Source organism: Saimiri boliviensis, chromosome 3 (genome assembly GCF_048565385.1).
Source record: "Saimiri boliviensis isolate mSaiBol1 chromosome 3, mSaiBol1.pri, whole genome shotgun sequence".
Lineage (NCBI taxonomy): Eukaryota > Metazoa > Chordata > Mammalia > Primates > Cebidae > Saimiri > Saimiri boliviensis.
Window position 1 is genome coordinate 14688220 of NC_133451.1, and position 12228 is coordinate 14700447.

Here is a 12228-nt window from a genome sequence, read left to right on the forward strand (position 1 = left end):
GTCTTGCTCTGTCTCCCTGGGCTGGAGTGCAGTGCTGCGATCACCTCTCACTGTAGTCACTGATCCCCTTCTCCCATCTCAGCCTCGCAAGTAGCTGGGACTACAGATGCGCACTACCAGAACTGGCTATTATTATTATTATTATGTTTTGTGTGTGTGTAGAGAAGAAGTTTGTTACCCATGTTACTCAGGTTTGTCTGCGTAACAGACAACACTCAAGCGATCCGCCCTACTCGGCCTCCCAAAGTGCTGGGACTGCTGGCTTGAGCCACCGCGCTCCGCCCCAAGCTCAGGCTTGAAACAGACTGGATGGGGAAACAGAAAACAGTGAATTGTCAGAGCTAGAGTCCCGCCCAGCATCAGTGTGCGGAGCAGTCGAAGTAGAAGGAGAGGAGGAGAATGTAGAAAGCACAGGGCTGGAGGGACCAAAGTTCACCGATGGCGGCCTGGGGGTGCGCGGCGTCCCGGCTGCTGCTGCTGCTGCTGGCGGCGGGCGGGGCGCGCGCGCTGTGGAGCGGGGAGGGCACCAGCCGGCAGCTGCAGGACGTCTTCCTGGGCCGCTGCGCCGAGTACCGCGCACTGCTGAGTCCGGAGCAGCGGTGAGGCCGCGGGCAGAGCGGGAAGCGGGAGGGGGAAAGAGGCAACGGTGTAGAGAGCGTGGGAGGGGAAAACTGGCGCTAAAGGTCGGGGTGAAGGGACCAAGAGAGAGGCCTTGAGGGGAGAGGTGAGTGTGGAGACAGCGATGGTCCTAAAGGATAGGGGTGAGTGTGGAGGGGGCTGTGAAGTGTGTCTGCGGGTGAGGGGGTGCTCTGTGCTAGAGGTGAGCAGTGTGTGTGTGTTCTAGAGGTGAGACGTGTGTGTGTGTGTGTGTGTTCTAGAGGTAAGGGGTGTGTGTGTGTGTTCTGGGGGGTGTTCTAGAGGTGAGGGGTGTGTATGTGTGTTCTAGAGGTGAGATGTGTGTGTGTTCTAGAGGTGAGACGTGTGTGTGTTCTAGAGGTGAGACGTGTGTGTGTTCTAGAGGTGAGGGGTGTGTGTGTGTGTTCTAGAGGTGAGATGTGTGTGTGTGTGTGTGTGTGTGTGTGTGTGTGTGTGTGTATTAGTCTGTTCTCACACTGCTATAAAGGAATACCAGAGACTGAGTAATTTATACAGGAAAGAGATTTAATTGACTCAGTTCCACATTGGTGGGGTGGCCTTAGCAAACTTACAGTCACGGCAAAAGTCAAGGCAAAAGAAAAGCAGGCACCTTCTTCACAGGACGGCAGGACAGAGTGAGTGCAAGTAGGGACAAATGCCAGATGCTTGAAAAACTATCTGATCTTGTGAGACTCACTCACTATCATCAGAAAAGCATAGGGGAAACCACCGTTACGATTCAATTACCTCCCACCTGGTCTCTCCCTAGACATGTGGAGATTATGGAGATTATGATTCTGGATGAGATTTGGTTGAGGACACAAAGCCTAACCATGTTAGTATATGTAGGTGTTCTAGACGTGAGGGGTGTGTGTTCCAGAGGTGAGATGTGTGTGTGTTTGTTCTAGAGGTGAGGCGTGTGTGCATATGTGTGTTCTAGAGGTGAGATGTATGTGTTTGTTCTAGAGGTGGCGGGGTGTGTGTGTGTTCTAGAGGTGATGGGTGTGTGTGTGTGTGTGTATGTGTTCTAGAGGTGAGGGATGTGTGTGTGTTCTAGAGGTGAGGTGTGTGTGTTTGTGTGTGTGTGTGTGGTCTAGAGGTGAGGGATGTGTGTGTGTGTGTGTGTGTGAGAGAGAGTGCGTGCGAGTGTGGTGAGTGGAGAGGTATCCCTCTAGAAGTGAGGGCTGAGTATAGGTGAACTGGGTAACAGCCCACTGACAGCCAGTACATTTAGTCTGAACCCTCAGAAACCAGAATGTGGTCTCAGGTTGGAATTCATTGAGTCCAATCCTTCTGGAATTCAAATTTCAGATCCCCTAAATCGAGAGGATTTCTGAAGTTTGGGTCTTTCTTGCTAGCGCTGCATTTCTTACTGATTTTTGTTCCTTCTGTGGACCCCCCTTTTCTTATGTTTGTGATGTCTCTTTCTTGTGCTGATTGTTTTTATTGTCATACATTTCAGACAAATAAAAAACAGCAGAGAATAATATAAGAAGCACCTGTGTTACACACCAGCCAGTATGAGAAACAAAAAGATGCCGTGGGAAATATTTTTTGAAAACTAGCATGGACCTCAAGAGGGGCTGGCACTGGAGGGTGCACCTGCCTTACCAGGGGTGGAAGCCTTTTGCAGCATTGGGACTCCCTCCTGACATCACACCTCCTGCTGGCTGGCCTGCATGGCCTCACCTGGTCCCTGATTTCCACAGTGGACCTGGACAATGGGACCGGCCCCACTGTTAGGCCTAAATGAAGAGGCACCTGTGTATAGTTGACTGAAATTGTCACATCCTGCTTGGTATCATTTCTGCTTGTCCCTGTGAGCCTGGGGCAAGGCTGTGTTCCTTAGCTTTGAGAAATCTGTGCAGTGCCTTCTGAGAGACAACTCCAGTGTCAGATTTCTGAATCTGTCACCTGAGCCGTGACAATTTGTTGTCTTTTTTGTAAGCCTGCTTCTGCAGAGTCACTATATGACAAAATATCTTGTAAAGCTCTTAGAGAAGTGAAAATACTTCACATTACATCGTGATGTTCATGTGTGTGTTTTCTTCCCAACTTGTACTTTTGCACAGGAACAAGAACTGCACAGCCATCTGGGAAGCCTTTAAAGTGGTGCTGGCCAAGGATCCCTGTTCCGTGCTTCCCTCGGACTATGACCTTTTTATTAACCTCTCCAGGCACTCTATTCCCAGAGATAAGGTAATGCTACAACCATCTTGGGTAAAAGTTTGCTCTCTGTCTCTACAGAAATGGATGGTGCACAGGCCAGGTGTGAGATTAGCTGTCCCCTGCATCCTGCAATGTCACAGAAACATCAGGCAACACACACAGTGTGTGTGCTGAGCTCTCTGTGGGAAGCTGACTTTGTTTCTGTGTCAGTTCATTCTCACATTGCTATAAAGAAATGCCTGAGACTGGGTAATTTATAAAGAAAAGAGGTTTAATTGGTTCACAGTTCCACAGGCTGTACAGGAAGCATGGCAACATTGGCTTCTGGGAGGACTCTGGGAGCTTTTATTCCTGTGTAAGGCAAAGTAGGAGCAGGTGTCTTATTTGGCACGAGCAGGACCAAGGGCAAAGGGAGGTGCCATACATTTGTAAATAATAGGATCTTCTGAGAACTCCATCATGAAAACAGCACCAAAGGGGGAAATCTGCCCCCGTAATCCAATCACACCTGGCCCCACCTCCAACATAGAAAATACACTTTGACAAGAAACACAAATCCAGACCATGTGAGTTTCCAACAGTGATTCTAGATCTCCTGCCGGTTGTGGGCAGAAGAAAATTTCCTAAATCAACAAGTCAGTGTGAGAATCACCACAAGGACATCAGGACATGGCCATACCTGTCACACTGGGCCTCCACATCTGTCCAGTTCTAAATAACCTTCATCTTAACTGGCCCAATGGCCTGACCCTTGAGAAATTCGGAAAACCCTCAATCTCAGTATCCTCCCAGGAGACCAGTCTCTCCATTTAATGGGTCTTAAGATGATATTCATTCAGTACCAGTTTATTTAAGAAAACCACATATCTATATTCTGTCTACACCCTAAGGTCTAATAAAATGAAAATAAATGACAACATTTCCATAGAACCCTTGCTTAAAACAATACCTCAAGTTTAAAGAAAGCTAGACACCATTTTTGTTTCTCTGACATAAACATTCCTAACCTGATTTTTTTCTATTGTGTATTATTTGTAAAAGCAAGTAAATGGAACTGTGAGGTTCAAAGATAGAGTGAAAACATGAGTTTTAAATATATGCTGGTTTTGAACCTCACTGCCTTCCTGTGACTAAAAGGGGGAAGCCAACTTTTTTTCCTTCTCTTCCATAGATTTGGTGCTTGTTGATGAACTCAGTATACTTTCTGGGCTATTTGTTTGCCAGTCATTGGTGCTATGGATTAAGAATGTAATAGTGAAAAACCGCCCTCACCCTTGGGGACTTTCTAGTCTAAATATAAACTGATGGAACTACGGAGGGTCAGATTAAACAGTGACAGGGGGATTTGTGTTATTGTTGTGTGAAAAAACTGTAGTAGAAACTATAAAGTATAATATAAAAGCAGCTGGGCGCGGTGGCTCACGCCTGTAATCACAGCACTTTGGGAGACCAAGGAGAGTGGATCACAAGGTCAGGATATCAAGACCATCCTGGCCAACATGGTGAAACCCTGTCTCTACTAAAATACAAAAATTAGCTGGGCATGGTGGCACGCGCCTGTAGTCCCGGCTACTAGGGAGGCTGAGGCAACAGAATTGCTTGAACCAGGGTGGTGGAGGTTGCAGTTAGCTGAGATTGTTCCACTGCACTCCAGCCTGGTGCCTGACAACAGAGCAAGACTCTGTCTCAAAATAATAATAATAATAATATAAAAGCAATGTGTTTTGGAGGCACTTGACACTTTAGGGAGTGCTTTTTGTGACTGCAAGTTCTCCTGGCCACAGCTGTGGAAGAAGAGAAAGGGCTCATGCTCTGCATTTTCCAGAAGTAGAAACTGAGAAACAGGGAGATTGAACACCTTGGTCAAGATTACATATCTAATGTATGACAAAGCCAGGATTCCAGCCCAGGTCCCTTGATTTTTTTTTTTTTTTTTTTTTTTTTTTTTTTTTTTTTTTTTTTGAGATGGAATCTTGCTCTGTCACTAGGCTGGAGTGCAGTGTCTCAATCTTGGCTCACTGCAACCTCCACCTCCCGGGTTCAAGTGATTCTTCTTCCTCAGCCGGCCAAGTAGCTGGAACTACAGGTGCGCGCCACCATGCCAAGCTAATTTTTGTATTTTTAGTACAGACGGAGTTTCGCCGTGTTGGACAGGATGGTCTCCATCTCTTGACTTTGTGATCTGCCTGCCTTGGCCTCGCAAAGTGCTGGGATTATAGGCATGAGCCACTGTGCCCAGCCAATCATTTTTAATGTAGGTAATCTTATCACTTGCATGTGTATTTTGTACTAGTGAGAAAATATTTCAATAACATTTGCATGATCTCCTGGGAAGAAAGGGAGGAGAGATGCTAGCACTCTTTGAATGAATAAATGAAGACAACAGAAAGGAAAGTTAAGTTGTTGTGCAGCAGGTCAGAGTTGAATGAGAACTGGATTGCCTGACTTGCCTTGAGGATATTGTGCCTGAGGAGTCTGTTTTGACTTTGTTTTGTATTTTGATATTTTGTTTGTCTTTCCTTAGTCCCTGTTCTGGGAAAATAGCCACCTCCTTGTTAACAGTTTTTCGGATAACACCCGTCGTTTTATGCCCGTGAGTGATGTTCTGTATGGTAGGGTTGCAGATTTCTTGAGCTGGTGTCGACAGAAAAATGCCTCCGGTAAGTTTCTTGCACAGATCACAGGTGACTTAAGAGCTCCTATGTACTATGCATTACCATTTGTGCTAAATGCTTTCATATGCGTTCATTTCATTTGATCCTCTCCAAGTCCTCTGAGATAAGTGTCAAGAATAGTTAATATAACAATACTAGAGAATACGTATCTTCTGCAGGTGCCCGTCTAAGCAATATATATGTAGTGCTATACACACACGCACACACACACACACACACACACACGCATATATATATATATATATATATATTCATTTAATGCCACAACAGCCTCATGGGATTCTATCATAATCCCCACTTTGATAAATGAGGAAACTGAGGCACAGCAAGATTAAGAAACCTGCTCAGGGGGCATAGCTACTAAGCAGCAGACAGTCAGACTCCAGAGCCCATATTCTCAACCTTGCACAACTCTGCCTTGCTATCCTCATTTGTCCAGAAGGGGAAGCTGAAGCCTAAGGAAGTTAAATGACTGGAAGTGATAAGGCTGGGTCTCAGCTCTGTCCTGATAGATTCTGAAGACTGTGTGCTTTAATACCACTCCAGGCTACCAGCAGAGATTTCGAGATCCAAGTCATAGGGAACGTTAGAGTCACAAGAGCTGGCCGGAATGTACTGCGGACTCCCCTCATTCATCCGTCTGTGGTGCTTGGAGCTGGCGACAAAGCAGTCACCATTTTCAGGGAGCTTATAGCCTCATAGGGGGTATTAACTTGAGTGATATGGGCTATAATGCAGGAAAAATAGCGTGCCGAAGAGTAGCAGAGAGAGACATCAGCCTCCACCAGGGCATCAAGGAAGCTTGAGGAGGGAGGCTAGCAAGGAAAGAGGTGAGGGAGTGTTCCTGTCATGAAGACTGGAGATCCTTCCTGGATATCAGAGTCACTTTAAAAGTTAACATAATGTCAGGCTAGGTGTGGTGGCTCACTCCTGTAATCCCAACACTTTGGGAGGCCAAGGTGGGTGGATCATTTGAGGTCAGGAGTTCGAGACCAGCTTGGCCAACATGAAGAAACCACATCTCTACTAAAAATACAAAAAAATTAGCCAAGTGTGAGGGTGCATGCCTGTAATCCAAGCTACTCGGGAGGCTGAGACAGGAGAATCCCTTGAATCCTGGAGATGGAGGTTGCACTAAGCCGAGAACATACCACTGCATTGCAGCCTGAGTGACAGAGTGAGACTTGGCACAAAAAAGGGGGGAAAAATAACAAATAGTTAACCTAATATCAGTTCTTTTTATTTCTCCTCCATTCATTTGTCCATCAAACTAAAATTTATAGTGTCTACTATGTGCCAGACCCTCATCTTCTAGACAGTGGGAACCCAGTAGAGAAGAAAAGAGGAAATTAATACCTTATGCTTACATTGTAGGAGGGCAGATAAGACAATAAACAGGCAAGTGAAATATATAGTCTGCCTTAAGATTATAAGGGCTGTGGAGAAAAATAAAACAGGTAATAAGGACACAAAAACTGGAGGGTGGAGGGCCGGGGAGAGGAAAGTGTTGTATTTTTACCTAGATGCCTATGGAAAACCTCACTGAGAAGCTGGTATTTGAATGAACAAGGACCTGAAGAAGAGAAAGAGCATTTTCTGACGGGAGAACAGTAATTGCAAAGGTCCTAAGGTGGGAGCGTGTGTGACATATTGAACAGCAAGGAGGGCAGTGGGCAAAGAGGAAAGTGTGGGCTATGAGGCTAGAGGAATAAAGGCGGGCCAGATGGCACCGGATGTTGTGAGGCCTCTGCTTTTCACTGTGAGTGAGATGGGCAGCATTGCAGGTTCCGTCAAATGGACACAGCCATTCTTTCAGTGGAGATGACCAGGAAGCCTTTGTTTGATTATGCTGAAGATGGGGAGAAGAAGGGGAGGAATGTGATGAAAAACATACACAGAAAGGGAGAGCCTTCCAGAAAACCACCAGTTCTTCCTTCCTCACCTCACCCACTGCCTGTTTCTATCTATGCCCTCTTTGTTTCAGAAGGAAGTGAAGTCCAGGAGTTCAGGTCAGCTAAATAACAGTATGTGTGTGTCATGGAATCCTGTGGGGCCACCAGCAATGGTGATGGGGTTTTCAATTTATTGACCTGGAAAGAAGTATATTTTTAAGCTAAAAAGAAAGTTACAGAACCCTGTGATTGGTATGATGCTATTCAAGTAAAAACATATATACACAATACTTCTGTGAAAATATATACTTAGAAAAAAGTCAAGAAAATAGCAAACCCAAACCATTGACAGCAGTTCTTTCTTATTTTATTTTTATTTTTTCAATTATTATGATTTTTTGAGATAGGGTCTCACTCGGCCGCCCAGGCTGGAATGCAGTGATATGATCATAGCTCACTGCAGCCTTGAACTCCTGTCCTCAAGGGATCACCTTGCTCAGCCCCTTGAGTAGCTGGACTACAGGTACACAACACCACACTAGGCTGTTTTTAAAATTATTTTTGTAGATACGTGGTCTTGCCATGTTGCCCAGGCTGGTCTTGAACTCCTGACTTCAAACAATCCTCCTGCCTGAGCCTCCCAAAGCACTGGGATTACAGGTGTGAGCCACTGCACTTGGCCTTGGTTCTTTTTTTTAAATTTAAGTTTTATTTTATTTTTCATTGATAGATAAAAGCTATATGTATTTATGGGATACAATGTGATGTTTTGATGTATATATACATTGTGTAATTATCAAATTAGAGTAATTAGCATATCCATCATCTTAAACATTTACTATTTCTTTGTGGTGAGAAATTCAAAATCCTTTGTACTAGATATTTTGAAGTATACAGTACACTATTGTTAGCTGTAGCCACCCTCTCGTGCATTATAGCCCCAGTGCTTATTCCTCCCGTGTAACTGTAACATTGTACTTGTTGACCAGCGTCTTTCCATCTCCCTTATCCACTCCCCTCCCCAGCCTCTGGTAACCACATTCTTCCTCAACTTCTATGAGATCAACTTTTGAAGATTCCACTTGGAAGTGAGATCATGGAATATTTGTTTTCCTGTGTCTGGCTTATTTGCTTGACATAATGGCCTCCAGGTTCATCCATGTTGTTGTAAATGACAGGATTTCATTTTTTATGGCTAAATAGTATTCCATTATGTATATATGCCATTTTTTTTTTATTAATTAGTTGATGGACACAGGTTGATTCCGTATCTTGGCTATTACGAATAACTCCATTAATAGCAGCACTTGCCAGGAATATGAGGTCAACTTCTCTATTAGAATTTTTTTTTCCTTATAGAGTATATGATAAGCACATTCCACATCCCATTGATCTGTTGGAGTTTTCAGTCTGTCCTTAAACATTTTTAAACGTAATACATTTTAACATTTTATATATTTTTCAATGATATAAAATTTCTGTTTTCTGGCTAAGGATTATCACTTTCTCAGTACTTTTTTCCCTTGTATTTACTACTAAGATAAAGTCTAACTCTAACAACTGAATTTTTGGAGAAGGCACTTCTCCCAATAAAGCAAAGGGTGTTTGTTGTTGTTGTTGTTTGTGGGTTTTTAAAAATTACTTGGCTAGTGCTCCAGTAGAGAAATAACCCAGCTAACATGCTGACGCGCAGTGGTCAGCTAGGCTCACTCACTAGCCAGCTGTTTAGTTCTCTGCTTTCCTTACATTGTGATGAGCAAAATGACAAACGCCTTTAATATCATGGATAAAGGTCATCCCTCACCAGGCTCCTTGTGGATCAAGTGGGAAGAACTGTGGATGTTAAACTTGTACACATTGTACAGAACGGAGGCTAAGTATATTTCATGGAGCTGGCATACATTGTAAGTTAATTCTTCTCTGAGATAGATAATCTTTGGAATAAAATGTGTTTGTCTACTTTCCCCTTAGGACTTGATTACCAATCCTGCCCTACATCAGAAGACTGTGAAAATAATCCTGTGGATTCCTTTTGGAAAAGGGCATCCATCCAGGTAGTGCTGAGAATGATATCTGAGTGGTTGAGCATGTGTGGGACCTGTGTGGATGGAACACAGGGGCTCAGAGTCGGTGCCCCAGGTCATCACTCAACTCTGAACCTCATTTTCCACTTTTACCAAATCATGACTCATGTTCTCTGCTCTATAAAGTTGTGAGAATCTGAGGAAATAAGTACTTAATGCAGTGCCTGGCACAGAGAAAACATTCTGTAAATGTTGGCTATACATGTGGGTTTTAAGTTATTATTATTTCCATTATGTTATGGTTATGGTTAGTATTTCCAATCAATGATTTTGATTGCTACTAAAATGGGGCAACTTCTGCCTTATGGAAGACCCTAGGACACCTAAGATCAATTTGTGGGGGTCAGAAATATCCACAAGACTAATGTTAATGGGAGAGGAACTGATAGGTATGGAGGGTAAGCAGGAGACACAGAAACGGTCCTCTGAAAGTAGGTCTGTCTCCCAGAGAATGATGTTACCAGAGTTGATGACAGTTATAGGTAGCTATAACATACCAGGGACTACAGCTTACACTCTCTGTCATGAGAATTAGAATAAAGATTAGAAATAAAGAGGGTTCTGTTCTTAGTTCAGTGCCTGGCAAAGAGCTGTTGACTATTAAGTGTTAGCTAGGCTGACCAGGTGAATGGCAGGGCAGTTCCACCCACCACTGCCAACCCCCTTTCAGGACTCTGCATGTCTCTTTGGGCCCCATCTTCTACCCTAGATCCTCAGGTGTCCACTAGGTAGATTGTTAGTCAGGGTGAGAAGGACCTTGGTCAAATCCTCCGTAGTGGTTGTAGTTTGGAACTAAGCAGAGGGTTCTTCCCAGATAAAACATACTGTTTATCACTGCGCTCTACTGCCCACCCCAAGGGAGCATCATTTGCTCCCGCTACCTATAGGTTTCATCTTGAGCACAGACTCCAGTGAGTTGGCAGTGGCTGCCAGAGCTCCTCATCGAGAATTGGGAGGTTACAGAGATGTCATCATCTGAAAGTGGGATCAAATAGTAACTCAGGGGAGATGTCAACATAACATGTAATGGGAACATGTATTTTACCCAGTGGCTCTGCCGGACTTCCAAGTGTGTGCTCCAAACCACCACCTTATACTTCCTCCAATTCTAGAATGGAAATCTAATACTAGTGCCTACATTTTTCTGAGCTCTTGGCATTTGCTGTGTAGTCGAAGCATGAGGAGAGGTAGTGTGCTATAGTGATGAGAAGTGGATTGGAACCTTAGCAGATAAATATTCAATAAATGTTAGTAGTTATTATTTTAAATATTTTCTTTTTTATGACAGTTCTATGAGACAGAGACTTTTTTTTTTTTTTTTTTTGAGACGGACTTTCGCTCTTGTTACCCAGGCTGGAGTGCAATGGCACGATCTCGGCTCACCGCAACCTCCGCCTCCTGGGTTCAGGCAATTCTCCTGCCTCAGCCCCCTGAGTAGCTCAGATTACAGGTATGTGCCACCATGCCCAGCTACTTTTTTGTATTTTTAGTAGAGACGGGGTTTCACCATGTTGACCAGGATGGTCTCGATCTCTTGACCTTGTGATCCACCCGCCTCGGCCTCCCAAAGTGCTGGGATTACAGGCTTGAACCACCGCGCCCGGCGAGACAGAGACTCTTAACATCTTTATTTTACAGATAGTAAAGTAAGGTACAGAGAGGTCAAGAAGTTTTACTAAGGTTATGGAACTGACAAGCAGCGGAGCCAGGATTTGAAAACAGGCAGGCTAGCTCGAGATCAGACTTTCAACCACGACGTTATATAGCCTCAGTGCATCTGCATACTTTTAATTTTAATTTTTATCTTTTTTTCGAGATGGAGTCTGTCTCTGTACCCAGGCTGGAGTGCAGTGGCACGTTCTCAGCTCACTGCAAACTCTGTCTCCTCTGTTCAAATGATTTTCTACCTCAGCCTCCCAAGTAGCTGGGACTACAGGTGCACGACACCACACCTGGCTAATTTTTGTATTTTTAGTTGAGACAAGTTTTTACCATATCAGCCAAGCTGGTCTTGAACTCTGACCTCAGGTGGTCTGCCCACCTCAGCCTCCCAAAGTGCTGGGATTACAGGTGTAAGCTGCCATGCCCGACCCTGCATACGTTTTTTAAACAATATTTTTTCTTTTTGTCAGATAATAGCTGCTCATAACAGAGAATGACACACATAGAAAATATAAATTTCACTGACATTCCTACCACCTAAAGGCAACCCGTTTAGCATAGTGGTGATCAGGCGTTGGCACTTAAGTATTTAACTATGACTGTTAGCACTATTTGGAAGCAATAAGAGACATGGATGACATGGAATATATTGTTTGGTGTTGAGTGTCACTTTGCTAGGGAGTGAATCCAGTCACCTATACGTCAGTGCCACATATTTCACCTCTACACATCCTTCATTCTATATAAACATTTTATGAGAGAAATTACATGCTTCGGATAGTAATTCGAAGTGGAGATTTTGGAATTTCTGTGGACCTGTCTCTCCCTTGGGCATTCCTTGACTTCTGCCCATGTGTTTTTAACACAGTAGAGCTCATGCTCCTCCAATAACTGTTGCATTTTGCTTTGAAAGTAAAGCACTTCCGGCCGGGCGTGGTGGCTCACCCTTGTAATCCCAGCATTTTGGGAGGCTGAGGCTGGCGGATCATGAGCTCAGGAGATCGAAACCATCCTGGCTAAGATGGTGAAACCCCGTCTCTACTAAAAATACAAAAAATAGCTGGGCGTGGTGGCACGCATCTGTAGTCCCACCTACTCAGGTGGCTGAGG

At 44.3% G+C, this 12228-nt stretch overlaps 1 protein-coding gene across 2 annotated transcripts in view; it reads left to right on the plus strand.

Annotated features, from left to right (window-relative positions):
• The first annotated feature begins 255 nt into the window (after positions 1 to 255).
• The window catches only part of BST1 (bone marrow stromal cell antigen 1), a 33027-nt gene continuing 21054 nt past the window's right edge, over positions 256 to 12228 (plus strand). For both annotated transcript variants that reach the window (XR_744800.2, XM_003927451.3), the window contains exons 1-4: positions 256 to 599; positions 2709 to 2835; positions 5330 to 5465; positions 9344 to 9426. Coding sequence is in view for 1 of the 2 variants with exons in the window: in XM_003927451.3 (XP_003927500.1) it covers positions 439 to 599; positions 2709 to 2835; positions 5330 to 5465; positions 9344 to 9426 (507 nt within the window). In the remaining variant the exon portion in view is untranslated. The remainder of the gene's footprint in view (positions 600 to 2708; positions 2836 to 5329; positions 5466 to 9343; positions 9427 to 12228) is intronic.